General features: G+C 42.1%; 1 protein-coding gene across 5 annotated transcripts in view; it reads right to left on the bottom strand.

Moving 5' to 3' along the window:
- PANK1 (pantothenate kinase 1) overlaps positions 1 to 20,682 on the bottom strand; it is a 104,629-nt gene that overhangs the window by 21,500 nt on the left and 62,447 nt on the right. For all 5 annotated transcript variants that reach the window (XM_025274116.3, XM_025274115.3, XM_025274111.3 and 2 more), the window contains one exon: positions 3,349 to 3,701. In XM_025274116.3, the coding sequence (XP_025129901.1) occupies positions 3,349 to 3,684 (336 nt within the window). In that variant the 5' untranslated portion in view covers positions 3,685 to 3,701. The remainder of the gene's footprint in view (positions 1 to 3,348; positions 3,702 to 20,682) is intronic.

The following is a 20,682-nucleotide window of genomic DNA, read 5'->3' on the forward strand; positions in this document are numbered from 1 at the left end:
CAAAGTGTTGGAGTTTCAGCTTCAACATCAGTCCTTCCAATGAACACCCAGGACTAATCTCCTTTAGGATGGACTGGTTGGATCTCCTTGAAGTCCAAGGGATTCTCAAGAGTCTTCTCCAACACCACAGTTCAAAAGCATCAATTCTTCACCACTCAGCCTTCTTTATAGTCCAACTCTCACATCCATACATGACTACTGGAAAAACCATAGCCTTGACAAAATGGACCTTTGTTGGCAAAGAAATGTCTCTGCTTTTTAATATGCTGTCTAGCTTGGTCATAACTTTTCTTCCAAGGAGTAAGCATCTTTTAATTTCATTGCTGCAATCGCCATCTGCAGTGATTTTGGAGCCCAGAAAAATAAAGTCAGCCACTGTTTCCCCCCATATTTGCCATGAAGTGATGGGACTGGATGCCATCATCTTCGTTTTCTGAATGTTGAGCTTTAAGCCAACTTTTTCACTCTCCTCTTTCACGTTCATCAAGAGGCTCTTTAGTTCTTCTTCACTTTCTGCAATAAGGGTGGTGTCATCTGCATATCTGAGGTTACTGATATTTCTACTGGACAGAGGCTTCTTTTTTTTGGTTAAATAAGACATGACCTTTCTCAGGTCAGAACCTTGAGAAACACACTTGCTCATGACCAACAAAAATTGAGTAACTTTGTCCTGGGGCATTACCCCAGAGGAGGGATAGAGCCTTTGATGGAGGTTGCTTAAATGCTCTAGGTCACCTTGATTCACTCCAGGCTCCCTAGAAGAGAGGGACACAGGCAACCTGAGGGACCGGGGGAGCTTACAGCACTAGGAGTGGGTCAGCATCTGCTGAATCAGAAATGAGCCAACACTCAGCTCTCACCTAAGGGGGCACTGTGAATGCCTCTGTATGGCTCTTTAGCTTCAGTTTCCTTATCCTTGTAGCCACCTTCTGCTGCCTTCTGAAGATGATGAAACTGAGTCCCACAGGAGGGACATGATTTATCCAAAGGCACCCAGATAGTTAAATGCAGAAACATAATTAGAATTCAGGATCAGTGCTTTTTCATTTATGAATTTGCACTTAATGTTCATGCTCCTAGATCTCAACCTTCTCAGTTTCAAAACTCTTCAATTATTGGGCCCCAAAGAGGAGAGTGAAAAAGTTGGCTTAAAGCTCAACATTCAGAAAACTAAGATCATGGTATCCAGTCCCATCACTTAATGGCAAATAGATGGGGAAACAGTGGAAACAGTGGGTGACTTGATTTTTTTGGGCTCCAAAATCACTACAGATGGTGACTGCAGCCACGAAATTAAAAGACACTTACTCCTTGGAAGAAAAGTTATGACCAAGCTAGACAGCATATTAAAAAGTGGGACATTACTTTGCCAACAAAGGTCCATTTTGTCAAGGCTATGGTTTTTCCAGTAGTCATGTATGGATGAGAATTGGACTATAAAGAAGGCTGAGCAGCAAAGAATTGATGCTTTTGAACTGTGGTGTTGGAGAAGACTCTTGAGAGTCCCTTAGACTGCAAGGAGATCCAACCAGTCCATCCTAAAGGAGATCAGTCCTGAGTATTCATTGGAAGGACTGATGTTGAAGCTGAAACTCCAATACTTTGGCCACCTGATGTGAAGAGCTGACTCATTTGAAAAGACCCTGATGCTGGGAGGGATTGGGGGCAGGAGGAGATAGGGATGACAACAGAGGGTGAGATGGTTGGATGGCATTACCGAGTCAATGGACATGAGTTTGGGTAAACTCCAGGAGTTGGTGATGGATTGGGAGGCCTGGTGTGGTGCAGTCCATGGGGTCACAAAGAGTCAGACACAACTGAGCAACTGAACTGAATTGAACTTGGTGGAGAAAAGATTCCATGGATCATTTAAGTAAGTGGCAGCATCAAATTCTACTGCTGGGTAGGGAACACGGACACAAAAGGAAAAGTGAACACCTGAACATAATCAATCTGATTGAAGGGAACGTTCCAGGGCTCTATTGCTAGCTCTTGCAGAAACTACTTATCAATGAGATAAATGATGCTCCATTTGATTGTGCAAATCAATTTGCATTAGAGCTTTATTAAATACAATGAATAAGGCATTGATTTACTAATTTACTCATTAATGATAAAGTTTCTGGCAAGACTAATCCCAGAATCTTTCAACCCTTCCTTCTTTTATGTTCAAACACTTCTGTTCATTTAAATTTCTCTATTATTTTTCTTTCTTCTCATTTTATTCCCTGTGAGATGAACCTAGACATTAAAGAGATTATCTTGACTATAGAAATGGGGAACTTGGAACACACAGGTGTTAGAGATTGCTTAATAAAGAGGAAGTTAGGACTCTATGTCATACATCCGTACCTTCCATTTAGCCAACCCTGTCAAATCTAAATAAGCAACACAGAGGCAGAATATCCTGCTGGTCAGGATAAGGTATTATTTATTTATTTGGCTGCACCATGTGGCGTATGGGATCCTAATTCCCTGTCCAGGGATTGAACCCACACCCTCTGGACTAGAATCACAGAGTCTCAACCACTGGACTGCCAAGGATGCCCCCAGGATAAGGTACTATTCTTATTATGTAGAACCATACTGCCTAAATCTTGTTTATTTATAAAGGAATTTACCTGTAAGTAATATCAAAGATTTCATTTTTGTGAGCAAAACTTCTAAAGGACATTCATAAAACAGAAAAGACACAGAGCAAATGGGCAGAAAGAAGTACTCATTTTTAGTAAGATGTATAAAAAGTCTTTCCTGGCCTCGATCTATGAAACTGGCACAATAATTATGTTTTTCACAAGACTCAAGAGTCTGTGGAAAACTAAAATAGTTCAGAAGGTGATTTACATCACCTTGTCTTTAGCACATTGTGCAGACGTAACTTAAACAAAACTGAAGAGGGCAGCTAATATTTACTGGGCATTGTAAGTGCCAGGTACATATTATCTCTGCCAGCCCTATGAAGTAGGAACTATTTTTATTCTCATATAGACGAGGAAGCTGAAGCAGTAACGTAAACTTGTCCAAAGTTGCCAAGCCTAGTAGCCTAGTTCTTCCATTGGAGACGCCATGCCCATGGGCATAGGAGAGGCTTCCTTTGTTTCTCTAAGAGGTGGTTTTGTGGTTTGCACAGGGCTAAAGCGGAAGACCCTGATGCTGGGAGGGATTGGGGCAGGAGGAGAAGGGGACGACTGAGGATGAGATGGCTGGATGGCATCACCGACTCGATGGACATGGGTTTGGGTTAACTCCGGGAGTGGTGATGGACAGGGAGGCCTGGCGTGCTGCGATTCATGGGGTCGCAGAGTCGGACACGACTGAGCGACTGAACTGAACTGAACGCGGACATACCGTTCTGAAATCCTCTTCGAACTTGAAAGCCCCACCTCCCGTGGCACAGAGCGTGGTGTGCAGGCTGGAGAAGTTCTTCTCGCTGCCCATCTGGATGAACTTGTGCATTGCGCAGCTGGGGAAGCGGATGAAGTGCAGGTTCCCCTTCCGCCCACACATGGTCAAGTTTTTCAGTTCCAGGTGGACGTCTCGGATCCCGGTTTTCCCATAAGCCGTGTTAGAAGTCAAATACTTCCTGATGCTCTTTAGGTTCTCCACCTCCTCCTGCTCTTCTTCAGCTGTAATATCCTTCGGCTCAAAGTAGACCAATTTAACCAGCGTCCCACCGATATCCATGCCGAACCACGGGAACGCTAGGGGACAGAAAGAGTGACCATGAATTCTGTACATTCAAGAAATAGTCAATGAAACGCAGTGGTGTCGCATATGTATGTGCATTTACCATTAAATTTACCAGAATTCTACTCTAGGTGCCTAAAAGAAGAGACAGGCGAGGTGAAATACCCTCTTTAAAATGGTGCCCATGATTCTGCTTTCATCCCACTCAAGAGTTGGCCTCAGAATTGACTATGAGATAAGAATAGGATTCTCTAAGGCAGTCAATTGCCGCTTGCTTCTCAGGGCTCCAGAATGTCACCAAATGGAGTGCAATTTCAATACTTAAAGATACATATTTTGCATACATTCTGGCTCCCAAAAGCTATTTTATCAGAATTCCAGGGAAAGAAACAATGATCTGACACCAGAGGAAATGCTGCTATGCTATCTGTATGTACCAAGAGATGGTATGTTGACCCCTAAGCCTCATGCTCTCTTCCCAGAGCACTCTTGGATGATAATTATCACAGTATACAATTTTTGCCTTAACGAGCTGACTTTTATACAATGTGACTCCACTGCTTCACTCAACAGAATAAATAGGAAGGAGAAAGGACAGACAGTGGGTTATAAGAGCTGAGGGGCTGACATGATGATTCCAATGGCAACAGGCCTCTCAAAAGAATAGATCGAATTACAACTCATTCCTTTCTTTTCTAAGGAAGAGATTCTCTCTCCATCTCCAGGTGCCCACCCAGAAGTCCTCACCTCAGCCCTGTGTCTCCTCCCCCATCGATTCTGATTTAATTCTTGGGGAGGACCTAGGCATGAATATTTTTTTAAGTTCCCCAGATGTTCCAGTTTGCAGGCTTGCAAACTGCTGAACTACAAGAACCATGACCACTGATGGTCAAGCCTACAAATACCAGGTATACAACACAGAGGCATGTTTTGTGTAATATTTTAATACATAAATATATGTTTATATTTAATAAAATGCTGGAGAGGCTTACCTATGACAAAATGAATTTCCATAGTAATTATTTTTATTGTTATTGTGAGGAATGGGCTGAGCTCCCTGAACAGGCTGACTTTATTTAGAGGCAACCTGGAAAATTAATACTGGACTGTCGAGTGCTTTGTAGTAAGCACGGGGCAAACCCAAATGGGAATCTGAAATTTGGAGATCCCTTTTCATCTTCCTCAGTAGACTATATGGGCTAAATCTGAATCTTACAGTAAAAGTGAGTTTACATTCTAAATCAACTATACTCAGATCTTGGAGAAGGCAACAGCACCCGACTCCAGTACTCTTGCCTAGAAAATCCCATGGATGGAGGAGCCTGGTGGGCTGCAGTCCATGGGGTCGCTAAGAGTCAGACACGACTGAGCGACTTCACTTTCACTTTTCACTTTCATGCCTTGGAGAAGGAAATGGCAACCCACTCCAGTGTTCTTGCCTGGAGAATCCCAGGGACGGGGGAGCCTGGTGGGCTGCCGTCTATGGGGTCGCACAGAGTTGGACATGACTGAAGCGACTTAGCAGCAGCAGCATACTCAGATCTAAACTAAAAACACCAAAACTGAGTTTAAAGACTCAAGAAGTTAAAGTGGCTTCTTTCAAAAAGCTTATTTTATTCAGCCCTAGACAACAGCCACTTGAGCCCTGGTCAAATTGTGTGCATTATACCTAGAGATTACACTGCCAGCAACAGCACTAGGACTTAGAGGAAGTCTTCTTTCTAGGCAGCCCCACTGTTTAGCCCTCTCCATTGGTACACTGGGAAGGGAGGAGGAAGGAGTACATAGAAGGAAGCCATTCCTGCCTAGAATCTTCTCTCCTGTGCTTGCCTGTTGTCGTTTGAGTTCTGATCCAAGCCAGCTCCTCCACACTTGGTAAGCAGTAACTCGAATGATAAATCCCAAACTCCCTAGAAGATTGAGAACAGCAGGGACTTCCCTGGTTGGTTCAGTGGCTAAGATTGTGCTCCCAATGCAGAGGGCCTGGGTTCAATCCCAGTTCGGGGAACTAGATCCCATATGCTGCAACTAAGAGTTCTCATATGCCATAACTAAAGATCCTGTGTGCCTCAGTGAAGGTCAAAGATCCCTCATGCCACAACTAAGACCTGGTGCAGCTATATAAATATATTTTTTTTTTCCTCAAAAACATATTAAGAGAAGCAAATTCCGGTAACAAGACTGTTAACAAATGTCCTCTTATCTTTGCAGAAGTTTGCAAAGCAAATCCCACACAGCTCAGTGTAGACTGGGAAGCTTGCCTATCCTAGCAGGAGAGAGCAGAAACCTGGGAACCATTCATCCCTAACTCACAGATGATGTTTCTTGGTCCATTCTCTAAAAATCACTGTCAGCACGGCCCACAGTGTGCATGCGTGAGTGCTCAGTCACTTCAGTTGTGTCCAACTCTTTTCGATCCCAGGGACTGCAGCCCACCAGGCTCCTCTGTCCATGGGATTCTCCAGGCAAGAATACTGGAGTGGGTTGCCATTCCCTCCTCCAGGAGACCTTCCCAAACCCAGGAATTGAACCCATGTCTCTTACATCTACCTGCACTGGCACGAGGGTTCTTTACCACTAGCGCCACCTGGGAAGCCTAACCCACAGTGTAATAGGTCGAGTCCCAGTTCAGGATTCTGAACAACTGCTTCTCAGAAGCAGCAGCCAGTAACTAGCTCACACTAACTTCCTTCACCTCTCTGGATCACAATTTCCTTATCTGCGAAAGGAGTGGACTGTGTAAGAATGGCCTCCAGTTCCCTCCCTCCCATAAACTTCCCAAGGATTTTTTTTTTTTTAAGAAACACATATACAAAAATCACAACCAGCCACAATCAAATAGGCCAACCAGAGCCCTAGTTTTAAACCCCACTGAAATATACTGTAGTATGTCAACAGGTGTCCAGTTATGCAATCGAGGTTGCAGGTATAATCCATTCTTGTCCATGTAGGAAAGATACCTACTACTGAATAGGATGGGGGAAGTGTATTCTGGAACACTGCTAGGATAACCATTTTTGACAGACTCTGCCAACATCTATTAAAAGCACACATACATTTTAAAATGCAGTTAATTCCTCTCTCAGACCATATTTTTTAAAGGACCAGTATTTGAGGATGGGTATAAAGAAGTTTACTGCACCCCTTCTTGTTGACTAGTCACCAAGTCATGTCCAGCTCTTTTGCAACCCCATGGACTGAAGCTAGCAAGGCTCCTCTGTCCATGGGATTCTGCAGGCAAGAATACTGGAGTGGATTGCCATTTCCTTCTGCAGGAGATCTTGCTGACCCAGAGATCAAACCCATGTCTCCTGCACTGCAGGCAGATTCTTTAATACTGAGCTACCTGGGAAGCCCACTGCATCCCTTACAGTGGCCAAATGTAAGAAAAACAAAAAGGCAAGATCAAAACAAATTGGAAGCAACATACATGCCCTTTAACAGAGAAACTTCAATAAGGTATAACTTTCCAAACCATGGGATATTAGGCAGACATTAGAAAGAATGAATGAGATCTATACTAGAGATACCCCCAATCTTCTATGGATGAGAAAAACAAGAGATACCTAGCAGTGTAAATAACTTATTAACTCCATCTGGTTTGGAAAAAAAAGGAAGGGAGAAAGGAAAAGAGGAAGGAGGAATGAAGGACAGTGGGCAGGTAGGTGGAAGGCAGACCCCAAGTGTTTATGATTATATGAGCCCACAGGAAGGTAGAGAAGGTCACCCCTTTGGGTTGTTTATATTGTCGGAGGATGGTGGGATAAGTAGATTGTATAGGTAGAGGCTAGAAGTCAGAGAAAAGTATGAGAAAATTCTATACTTAGAACTTTCAGTACGTGAAGAAGTAAAATAAGAATTCAGTGATAATGGAAAATAAGACATCTTAGTGCAGAATGGACAGAACAAGTTGTATGTAACCCAGAAAAGCCCCTGTGGCCTGTATATGGTTGGCTGTTGTTAATTTAAGTACAGGCAACTGAAAAGAGGTCTCCCTTTTTAAAATGTGTCTAGGGACAGCTTAGCATTTTATAAATTATTTATAATTCCAGTTTCTTCTTCCTGCGTCACCTCCTCCATTTCAAAGCTTTTGTTAGCAGCTCAGCAAAACAGTGGGGGAAAGTGTAGAGTTTTGAAAATTCAGTTAAATGGCATATGAGCAGTTTGGGTTAAGGTAAAAGGGAATAAGGATTGGAAAACTATAGTTTAAATGGCAATATAAATTGCTTTCACTTACTGTATTCATTCCTTACCTTCATAAAAAATTAAATGCCCTTCTATTAACATTTTAATGCTTTTATAGGATACTATCATATTTTAAATGTTCAGTTTTATTTATCTTCCTGATATCAAGGGCTACCTAAATGATAGTTCCCATATACAAGCTGTGGTTGGAGACAGAAGAGAAAGGGAAAAAAGAAATCCGAATGCAGCCACCATCCATGACTCATGTTTTCTTTAATCCAGGGTATGCAGATGTTTTGATAAATTTAGCTGAACCACTGATAAGAATCTCTTCTGTGTTTGCCACAAGTGATGCTCCTTCTAGATACAGAATATCTGCACTCACTCTTTACTCCTCCCTTTTAAACCCAGATGCTTTTTCTGTTTTTTTTAGTTCAGAAGCCTCTAGATCAAGAGGACCCACATCTAGAGTTGATGTTGAAATAGCTTTGTTTCACCTCCTAATTTAGTGCCAACTGTGCGTCACCTAGGTTCTTTGACTGGGCGGGACTGTGGGGTTCTCTCCTTTGGGGAGGAGACGAGTACTTCACGTGGAGGAAGGAGAGTGAGCCAAACACCTGGGAACCAGAAGAACACCTGGTGGTGGCCACTACTGGTGCTGGTCCCCTCCCCTCCTGGACTGAGCTTCTCTCCCCACTCTGTGTTCAAAGATTGTCAAGCAAACTAATAAAACAGGTGGGAAAGAAGTTTGAGGATTGTGTAATCAACAGAAAAGAGACTTTTCAAGTACTTTGGAAGATATTTTTATACTATGTGAATACCGATTATGCTCAAGTTGCCTAAGGACTTCTGCAAGTTAAAAACACCACCAATAACAACTTTAATTTAGATCCAAGTGTGTAATACAAACTGTATTTCTTTAAAAATGTCCTCAGTCCTAGCCACCCGCCTCACTGTGTCTAAATTTGACTGACAGTATAATGAAATTCTCTGCTAATGTATTCACAGAAGCATTGAACTTTAAGAGGTGGAAGGGATCTTTGGTCAAATTCAACACTTTGTTTACAGATAACAAAATCGAGGTTTGGAAAGATCAAGGGATTACCCAAGGTTGATCACCGTAGGTAACAGAAATTATTTTCAGTTTCATGAACCCACATATTCCCCATTTTGCTAGGCTGGTCTGAGTTGAGCTGTCAGTCACAGACAGAATGATTGTAGGCAGGTTTTTCTCTTGAGCCATTTACTAACCTGTAAGATGAAGTAGACTAACCCAACTAACTAAGGTTCTGTTAAATTCTTACATTTCATCATCCCAATTACACATATACGAAGTCCTCCAAAAGCATAGCTTTAACAGCATAAAATATAAGAGTTGAAAACCTAAGAACTATTTAAGGACCTTGAAGAAAATGGTAAATGTAAAATTTAATAAAAGGGTTTCCATAACATTGTGAAGAAACCCATAATTATTGTACACAGAGCAGTCTGCTAAACATTAAATACTCTATGCAAAGAAACTTGAGTCATGGTTTCTTTTAAATTAATGCATACCAGATTTCTTGAAATTTTAGTCACATTGCAACCCACTCCAGTATTCTTGCCTAGAGAATCCCCATGGACAGAGGAACCTGGCAAGCTACAGTCCATGGAGTTGCAAAGAGTCGGACAGGACTGAGCGACTAAGCACAGCACAGCACAAAGGTATCAGAACACAAGCACTTCCAGAGCAGGAATGGGAATATAAATGGTTGGAATCCTTCCTCTGGGCTATTTGGAAATATATACTAAAAAGCACCAGATTCCTATGCCCTTTGATACACTGGCTCCGCTTTACCCTATAGAAATAATTATGCATGCATTCAAAAATTTATCTTAAAAATCATTGTTTTACTACTACTACTGAGGAAATGAATTTCATGTCCAAAAATAAAAGGTTGGTTATAGACGATTATCCATTAATACAAAGGAACAATATATCACCATCAAAATAATTTTGTAAGATAGCAATTAATGCGGAGAAGGCAATGGCACCCCATTCCAGTACTCCTGCCTGGAAAATCCCATGGATGGAGGAGCCTGGAAGGCTGCAGTCCATGGGGTCGCTGAGGGTCGGACATGACTGAGCGACTTCACTTTCACTTTTCACTTTAATGCACTGGAGAAGGAAATGGCAACCCCCTCCAGTGTTCTTGCCTGGAGAATCCCAGGGAAGGGGGAGCCTGGTGCGCTGCAATCCATGGGGTCGCACAGAGTCGGACACGACTGAAGTGACTTAGCAGTAGCAGCAGCAGCAATTAATGACATGAGGAGAATGTTCATTATATATTATTAGGTGAAAAGTGCGGGTGGTTAGTGGTACATTTTGTATGATTACAGTTTTGTGTAAAAATTAAACAGTTACTTGTTCCCAGAAAACAAGACTAGAAACTTCAGGCCAAAATGCTAACAGGCATTATGGATAGTGTGTGCTAAGTCACTTCAGTCCTTTCCAACTCTGCAACCCTATGGACCATAGCCCACCAGGCTCCTCTCTCTGAATACTGGAGTGGGTTGCTGTGCCCTCCTCCAGGGGATCTTCCTGACCCAGGGATCGAATCCACATCTCTCATGCCTACCTGCATTGGCAGGCAGGTTCTTTACCACTAGCACCATGTGGGAAGCCCATTAGAGTGGGCTTACGGTTTTTTTCTTCTGGCTTTGCTGATAGGATGTTTTTCAATTTTTACAATCAATATGTTTAATCTTCATAAGCAGAGTTATTTTATAATTCTCAATCAAAAACTTCTCTGTAATGATGCAAAAGCTAAAAAAAAAAAAATGTTTTAATTTCACTTCAATGAACAGAGAGCAGGTCTGTGGTCTTGCTCATGAAAAAGTGTGCCTTCATTTCCTCATCTCAACAATTTGGGTTACTCATCTCAACAATTGCTTTCTCAAGCAATATTCTGCTCATGTCAAGCCTGTTACCAAAATCTAAGATAGCACTATAAAGAGCGTGTGATATATATACATACACACAATGGAATACTACTCAGTCAAAATAAAAGAATTAAATGTTGCTATTTGCCACAACATGGATGGACTTGAAAGGTATTATGCTTAGTGAAATAACTAAACCAGAGAAAGACAAATACTGTATGCTATCCCTTATATAGGGAATCTAAAAAATAAAACAAACTAGCAAATATAACAAAAAAGAAACAGATTCACAGATATAAAGCACAAACTAGTGGTTACCAGTGGGGAGAGAGGGGCAAGAAAGGGGTAGGAGAGTAGAGGTACAAACCATTAGGTATAGTAAGTTGCAAGGATATACTGTACAACACAGGGAATATAACCAATATTTTGTAATAACTATAAAAAGGAATGATGCTAAAGCTGAAACTCCAGTACTTTGGCCACCTCATGCGAAAAGTTGACTCACTGGAAAAGACTCTGATGCAGGGAGGGATTGGGGGCAGGAGGAGAAGGGAACGACGGAGGATAAGATGGCTGGATGGCATCACTGACTCGATGGATGTGAGTCTGAGTGAACTCTGGCAGTTGGTGATGGACAGGGAGGCCTGGTGTGCTGCGATTCATGGGGTCGCAAAGAGTCGGACACGACTGAGCGACTGATCTGATAAATGGACTATAACCTTTAAAATTTGTGAATCACTATATTGTACACCTTTAACTTACATAATATTGTACAGCAACTATATTTCAATTTAAAAGGTTGAAAAAAAAAAAAAAGAGGGACTTCCTTGGCTGTCCAGTGGCTAAGACTTCACATTCCAACACAGGGTGTGCAGGTTCCTTCCCTGGTTGGGGAGCTAAAATCCCATGTAACTTGCAGTCAAAAAACCAAAACATAAACAACAGCAGCAATAGTGTAACAAAATCAATAAAGACTTTAAAAATGGTCCATGTTAAAAAAAAAAAAAAAAACACAACATTTAAAAAAAGAAAAAGAATGACAGGGAAAGCCTGACACTCAAGAGCAGAGTTGTTTAGCTAGTTAGATGCTTGACATCACCAGGGCTCTTTCAGGCAGGAAGGGACCTGATTTCCCTCACTGTTGGCAAGGCACACCCTTGACAGCCTGAATGTTAAACCTGGAATTCAGAACACACTTAAGAAAGCACAGGTATGTTTGTGGGAATGGATCACCATGGCAAAGGGCCCACATCGCTGTGAGACAATAGCCCTTCTTCCACTGACAAGCCTCAGACGCCCATCAGTTTTCTCCCTCTCTCCCAGACAGGTGGGAAAGAACCAAAGGGCCGATCACAGTCTCATATGCAAAAGGGGAACAGAATAGTGAGAACAGTCCTTTCAGAGAATAATCCTTTCAGAACTCCCAAGGCAAGTAGAAGTATTACCACAACAGTCACCAGAACTAACTTCTGGATTTCACCACCTCTGCCATACAGGCTCCAGTTAACTGTTAGGCACCAAAGGTTACATGCCTACCATATTTTAAGCAATCACAAAAAAATCAGAAGAAAACATGAATTTTCAGGTCAAAGGAAATGCTGTCATACATAACAACACATCCAACTTTATAGCAATAGTCGTAAAATGCATTTTTTTTTTAAATGGAGCAAGAGGCCCACAAAGTCAAGAGTGCCTGAGATCCATGAGAGTGAGACTCTGTTTATATTCTGCTCTGTGCCCAACCCCAAGTTAGAAATGATGTGAAACCCAATCAGGGTCTACTTTGCATGTGCAATTTGAACTGGAGCTCTATGATTTTCTTACAACTGTATTTCCTGAAAGCAACTCCCATTTTAGTATTTTATGCAACTAAATTTTAAAGTCAAATGTTTCAATTATCTTTAGTTTTAAAAACTGACTGTGTAGGGACTTTCCTAGTGGTTCACCAGCTGGGACTCTCCTCTCCCCCAGCAGGGGGCCTGGATTCGATCCCTGGTTGGGGAGCTAAACTAAATATCCTGCATGCGAAGATCAAAGATGCAGGGGGCTGCAACTATGATCTGGTGCAGCCAGATAAATAAAGAAAGAAAAATAAATATTAAAAAAACCCAAACAACAACAACAAAAACCTTGACTGCCATCAACAACAATATTTCTCAAATTTGCCTCATCATAAAAAACATCCAAGGCACTTGTTAAAAATACAGACTCCTAGGCCATTGCCTGGAGAGCCCAGAGCAGGGGGACTAGAGACAATGTTTTCAAGGAGGAGCCCCTGGAATTCTTATGGGTCAAGTTCAAAACCAGACTTCTAGCTGAACTAATGCTCTTGAACGCTCTTAAGTACTGGACCACAATTTGAAAGTGAGAGTCCGAGTCTGAATGAGCTGTCTTTGCTCATAACTGCCAGGGAGCTCAGGCTGCCAACTAAGGCCAATGCATGGTAATGACCCGGCTGACGTCCCTATTCCCAGAGGGACTTGAAAACATCTTATCGCTTGCTAATGAAATTATTTCTGGACAATTTATAACACCAGTGCCGCGGGTGATTTTCACATTTTAAAGACAGCTTCTCAAGTTTCCAGTTATCATTCAACCAGGACTGAACCCAACCGACATGGGTCTAGAAATGTTACACATATAATTAAATTTTATCATGTGCTCCTCTCCCCCAATAACTTCCATTTTAAAGGTAACCAGGCATTCTTCCATAAAGAAGTAAGCTCTGGCAACAGCACTCATGTATTTAGGTCAGATAGGCAGATATTCTCTGATTTTCAACCCACGGCAGACAACCACATGAAATCAGAACAAACAGGTATACTGACATGAAAGTTATGTCTCTCTCTCTTTTTTTTTTTAAGTTAAGATTTGGGAGGGGAAAAAAAGGCCTTGCAGGGCCCCACTGTGGTGGCACCAGTAAATGTATTCTTAGCCTGGATCTGGGCCAGGAGGAAGCGGGGCCAAGTTGGAAATAGACATGCTGCTGCTGCTAAGTTGCTTCAGTTGTGTCCGACTCTGTGCGACCCCATAGACGGAAGCCCACCAGGCTCCCCCGTCCCGGGATTCTCCAGGCAAGAACACCGGAGTGGGTTGCCATTTCCTTCTCCAATGCATGAAAGTGAAAAGTGAAAGGGAAGTCGCTCAGTCGTGTCTGACTCTTAGCGACCCCATGGACTGCAGCCTACCAGGCTCTTCCATCCATGGGATTTTCCGGGCAAGAGTACTGGAGTGGGGTGCCACTGCCTTCTCCAGGAGCCAGACATGAGGGAACCCAAAATGTCAAACCCCTGAGGCTAAAACAAACTTTTCCTCGAGTCTTTTCCATGAATTGCTGAGAGGCTCAGTGAGATGCAATCTCTTTTCCAAGGTCCTGGAATCTCTCTCTACAGTCCACCTTCTTACAAGAAGTCAGAACAGCGAGGACTGTCATTGCAGTGCCCATTGAACTCATCTTCTTGCCCTCACGCCTGAAGTCCAGCCCTGCTTTCCTGCCACAGGTCTTAAGGAGGAGAAATGAAAGGCATATGAAATTTGTTTCCCATTCCACTGCAATATTCTCAGGCTGAGTGTATGTGTGTGTGTGTGTTGGGGTTGGGGGTGGTGTGTGTGTGTGTGCATGTTCAGTTGTGTCCTACTCTTTGGGACCCTATGGACTGTAGCCTACCAGGCTCCTCTGTCCATGGAGTTTTCCAGGTGAGAATACTGGAGTGGGTTGCCATTTCCTCCTCCAGAGGATCTTCCTGACGCAGGGATCAAAACCGAGTCTCCTGCCTTGGTAGGAAACATTCTTTGCCACGGCACCACCCGGGGTGGCAAGAGATGTATACAATTACAGATCTTCCGTGTGGTCTTCACCTTTAGTTACACCACTCTACTCATCAGAAATGGCTTTGCCGGTGGCTCAGCGGTAAAGAATCCACCTGCAAGGCAGGAGACATGGACTTGATCCCTGGGTTGGGAAGATCCCCTGGAGAAGGAAATGGCAACACACTCCAGTATTCTTGCCTGGAGAATTCCATGGACAGAGGAGACTGATGAGCTACAGTCCATGGGGTCACAGTCAGACACGACATAGTGACTAAACAACAATCCATCAGAAATACAGTCCATGAATTAAAAAGAAGATGCCACAGTTTTGACCATGCATAGATGTGCCAAGGGGACCTGAAGGTAGTGCACCTGTATGACTATCTCCAGTGTGATCGTTTCAGCCACCAGAGCTGATCCCAGCATCCACTTAAGAATGGTTCTTCCAGCTTCCTAATACCCTGCACCGAAGCTCAAGATGGTAATCTCATTACCTCCTTAAACAAATCCCAGTTTAAATCTCCAAGAGGTTTAGCTTTGTGTCTTGACAAGCCACCAGAGCATGCTTACTTACTCTAGGGATGCTATTGACAATTTAATACCAGGGGGTGGTTAATTAAAGAGGCTTTGGGGAGAACGGCATTGCTAGGTGGCACTGCAGAGAACAACGGGGCTACCAGAAATGAGCTTTGTTCATTAATTTTAGCTGTGAAAGCCTGGCAAACCCTTCAGGTCTAGCTGGGTGGGGACTGAGAAAAGATGTGCTAACTGCTCACATGGCAATACAAGTTGAAATCGAGGAGGTCACAAGGACCCTCCTTCAATGATCTAAGACCAAGTTATATGCTTATGGCGCCACCGATTTAGTGAACAGATACTTTGTTCTATAGACTGGGAGGCACTATGGCGGAGTCAGGATGCAGCAATGAACCTGGTCTCCTGGCACTTACATTCTCCTCTGCAAGGACTGATCATTAATCAAGAAGTCTGGAAAGAAGAAGTGAAAATTCTGCTATGAGTGAAATTCACATTGTCCTTGTACCAGACATTACTTAATTAAAACAATCCTTTAATATTTACAAAGGGCAGCAGTTCTCTGCGGGGTTCTCTTTTGAGCACAGTAAAGTCTGACACTTCCCAGACATTCAGGAACCTTCTAATTCAACTGCAGATAAAGTTTGAACCTACTAAATGTTTCAAAATCACAGGATGCTAGTGTTGGAGGGATGTAAGGGCACTTTTTTAGGGAAATGCACATCAAAACCACAATGAGGTATTTCTTCAAACCCACCAGGATGCCTATAATTTAAAAAATGGAAAATAACAAGTGTTGATGGGGATATGGAGTAACTGGAACCCTCCTACACCGATGGTCAGAATATAAAACAGTGCAGTCACTTTGGAAAATAGTCTGGCAGTTTTGCAAGAGGTTAGACATAAGCTTGTCTATAATCTAGCAATTGCAGTCTTGGGTATATACCCAAGAGAAATGAAAGCATATGCCCACACAAAAATTTGTATGTAAATGATCAGAGCAGCATTACATATAATAGTCAAAAAGTGGAAACAACAGAAATGTACATCAATTGATGAATGGATAAATAACACAGGACATGTCCATACAATGAAATATCATTTGGCAATAAAAAGGAAGGAAATACTGATACATACTAACACACAAGTGAAGTTTGAAAACACTATGCTAAGTGAAAAGAGCCAATTGCAAAAGACCAGATATCATATGATTCCATATACATGAAACATACACAATAGGCAAGTCTATAGAGACAAACGGAGAAGGCAATGGCACCCCACTCCAGTACTCTTGCCTGGAAAATCCCATGGACAGAGGAGCCTGGTGGGCTGCAGTCCATGGGGTTGCTAAGAGTCTGACACGACTGAGCGACTTCACTTTCACTTTTCACATTCATGCATTGGAGAAGGAAATGGCAACCCACTCCAGTGTTCTTGCCTGGAGAATCCCAGGGATGGGATGGTGGGCTTCTGTCGATGGGGTCGCACAGAGTCAGACACGACTGAAGCGACTTAGCAGCAGGATTAGGAGTTGTGGGAGAAAAGGAGTGATTGCTAATCAGGTTTTTTTGGGGGGTGATGATGTAGTCTAAATTGTGTTAATGGTTTCACTGTGAATATGCTGAAAACCACTGAACTGGGCACTTTCAATGGGTGAATTGTATGTGTATAAAGCAGATTTCATAACATGTATAAAGCTCTGACCCAATCCATGCATTTTACCAATGACTTATAAGATATAAATGCCAAATTATAAATAGTTTTTGAAGGGAAATCTTTCTGAAATGCATGACTCACTTCTCATATTCTTAAAGAAACATGAAGAAAATCTTAGCTCTTTCGATGAGTCAGGGTCACGTGAGAATCGATTACTGTACCCACTATAGACTGATGCCCTCAAGTCCACATAAACTTGTGCTTCCCAGGCTGCTATGGTCTGAGTATTCATCTGTCTCTGTCATAGCTTTCTATGTCTTTCTTTTCAGCTAATGCTGTTAATTTCTTGGCTGCTGTTGATGTACTGTAATGTCTATCCCTAACCTGCTATGCATGATTGCAGAGAAACCAGAAAATCAAGTCTGTTAAAGCTGTGACTTGGGTGAAAGTAAATAGACTCAAGAGAGTCCAGGAAGTACTCCAAGTATAAAATGCACGAGCATCTCCAACTTGATCTACTTTCCAACACTGATTTTTGGCGGCTCAGAAGGGTTTGTTTCCTTCCAGATTCTCAGCTGCCTTCTGGGTTATGGCTGCCAAGATGCCAGAAGTGATGGTCGCTGTGATCAGCAGGAACAGCCAGATGTAATATCTAATTGGGAAAAGAGATTCAAGCTTCACAGATATATGAGTATTCAAAATATTTTGTCTGGTGCCACTTAGTTTGGGGGCATGGTGCCCTTCTCTATCACTAAGGTGAGACTGTCAAACTCTTGAGCATGGGAGCTTTTTTTTTTTTTTAAACATCTTAACTGTGGATCTCAAATATGAAAGAGGTAAAAACAATATCTTACTTAAGTTGGTTTATTTTACAAAACGTATGACGTATTTAACGTTAAGTTAGCCAATAAGAACGATGCTGTTTTGATGAACATAAAGACCGGAAAACTGTCATTTATGGATGACAGGTGCAGCGTCAGGAACCTCAGCATCCAGTTTATCTTTGCACTTTCTTTGGATTACACAATATGGAGACAAATTTGAGTCACAGACAGTAGGCGTAAATCCTATCTGGTTTTGCAGCAGTTTTCCCTACAATCTCAGAGATTTCTTGAATCAAAACTGATGCAGTAGCTTGAAAAGATTTACTGGAAATGTATCACAAAAAGCTGAATAGTAAAATATCTAACAGCTCCTCAGTTTACTTGTAGTAAACATTAAAAAAAAAAAATCAAAACAAAAAGCCTCTAAATCTTATACATGCTAAAACTCGAAGATGACATAATCAAGACGCAACAGGTTATCCATTTACTTGTAAGAGCATTTGCCAACCAAATATGCCTAAGCCTTGCCCCAAATTTAACGGAGTGTGGCAAACGTGTGCTGAAGTGCTAGCTTATGCAAGTTTATCTGGATGTGTGGGCACAGACACACAGGCCAAATTTCAAAAAAATACTTCAGGGCTGCACACAGCCAATCAAAGGTCTCTTTTTAGAAATTCTGGAGAAGTTTATTCCAGGGTCTATAAAAAATGCAGCAGCATTTGTAACAACTAGTGTTAAGGGCATACTATGTGCCAGGCGCTGTGCCAGGAGCTTCACAGGCAATATTTAATTGTCATAACCGAATGAGGTAGGCACTGTTATTATGCTCAATTTACAGATGACAAAACTGAGGCGCAGAGAGGTTAATGAACCCACCCAAACATTAGTTAAGTGATCTCCAGCTTTTTAATTACAGCTTTTAAATAAATAAAAAAGTTTTTTTAAATTGAAGTATAGTTGATTGTACAATGTTGTGTTAGTTTCAGGTATACAGGTGTTTATACACACACACACACACACTCACACACACACACACACACACATCCTTTATTTATTTTTGGCCTTGCCATGCAGTATGTGGAATCTTAGTTCCCTGACCAAGGCTTGAATCCGTGCCCCCTGCATTGGAAGCACAGTCTTAACCACATGACTGCAGTTATATCAATAAGAACTCACTGATGTTTAACTGATTTGATCCCTAGGGATGTCTGACAAACAAGAGTGATACTAGATAGATTCAGGATCTTTTTTTTCTCTTTCGTGGTTAACTTGAAATACAGGGTCATCGGTGGAGAGATTGCCTGGAATCACAAATATCTCACAAATTTCAGCAATGTCCCTCTTGGCTCAATCCTGAATCTAGCACCTCCAGATTGCCAGGCCTGAGTCCAGACCTACATCCTACTTGTCTTTATCTCCAGTGTGAGTGCTAGCTTGCCTGTTCCCAGCCTACTGACTTCAGAAGAAAGGAGGGTGGAATTCTTGTAAGACTGTTCCTAACCTCTCAATGAGGGCTTCCCTAGTGGTTCAGTGGTGAAGAATCTACCCGCCAATGCAGGAGACACAAGGTCAATCCCTGGGTTGGGAGGATCCTCTGGAGAAGGAAATGACAACCCACTCCAGCATTCTTTCCTGGGAAATCCCATGGACAGAGGAGCCTGACAGGCTACAGCCCATGGGGTCGCAGAGTCAGACACAACTGAGCAACTAAACAACAACAGACCTCTCAAGCTCAAGACAAAAACTACATAGGAGATACCAGATGCTTCCATCTCAGTGATTTTGGAGTGATCCCAAAGCATCTGTTTTGGGGCACAGGACTATTTCATCCCAAGAAAGGTTTCAAAATCTCAGACCATGAAGAAATGGTTAAAAATTAATGATAAACAAATAATAAAAGGTACTGCCTCCCCCTGCAAAAAAGAAAAGGAATCCTTCAAGGCAACACGATATCAGATTTTCAGCTATCAACAAATAGGATGCAACAATTTTAACCGTGGTTAGATAACTGAATTTATTCATCTCATCATGCATCACAAAATACTATTTTCTCAATTGGATATAATACATTGTTAATGTTTTTAGCAAATAACAGATTATGCCTATTTTTTTTAAAGCATTCTTACCCTTTAAACATATATATGAAAATATCTACCATTGAAATGATACGATATCTGAGATTTGCTTTCAATATCATCCAGTTTGGGAGGGGAAGATTTGCATGTAATAGCCTAAATAAAATAAGATTGGACATGAGTTGATAACTGAGTTGAGTGATGAGTACTTAGTAGTTAATTATACCATATACTCTGCTGATGCTGCATCACTTTAGTCGTGTCCGACTCTGTGCGACCCCATAGACAGCAGCCCACCAGGCTTCCCGTCCCTGGATTCTCCAGGCAAGAACACTGGAGTGGGTTGCCGTTTCCTTCTCCAAGGCATGAAAGTGAAAAGTGAAAGTGAAGTCGCTCAGTCGTGTCCGACTCTAGCGACCCCATGGACTGTAGCCCACCAGGCTCCTCCGTCCATGGGAGTTTTTAGGCAAAAGTACTAGAGTCGGGTGCCATTGCCTTCTCCGACCATATACTCTAGTTTTGTATAATGTTTGAAATTTTCCTAAATAAAAAGATTTAAAAACAAAAACCCCAACACTCTCCAAATACTTCTTCAGGACAGTGAGAGTATAAATGGAGCACAATGAGTTGCCTTTGGAGTAAAATGCAACTGGGGATGAAATGGAGAAGTCCCTTTTTTGCTTGAGAGATCCTGTTTTGGAAGCAAACTTACATACCAAGTTCTTTCTCCTCCTGGCTGAGACAAATTTCAACTTGCCCATCATAACCAGAAACATGAAATGAAGATACTCTGGCAACTCCACCCTGTTGCTTCAGCAGCAGTAAATTCTAAATCAGTGTAGAAATTCTAAATTGGCAAGGCTCAACTGGGGCTGGATTTATACCTATAGCCTCTTGATGAAAGTGAAAGAGAGTGAAAAAGTTGGCTTACAGCTCAACATTCAGAAAACTAAGATCATGGCATCTGGTCCCATCACTTCATGGCAAAT

The sequence above is a fragment of the Bubalus bubalis genome, chromosome 23, assembly GCF_019923935.1.
Source record: "Bubalus bubalis isolate 160015118507 breed Murrah chromosome 23, NDDB_SH_1, whole genome shotgun sequence".
NCBI lineage: Eukaryota > Metazoa > Chordata > Mammalia > Artiodactyla > Bovidae > Bubalus > Bubalus bubalis.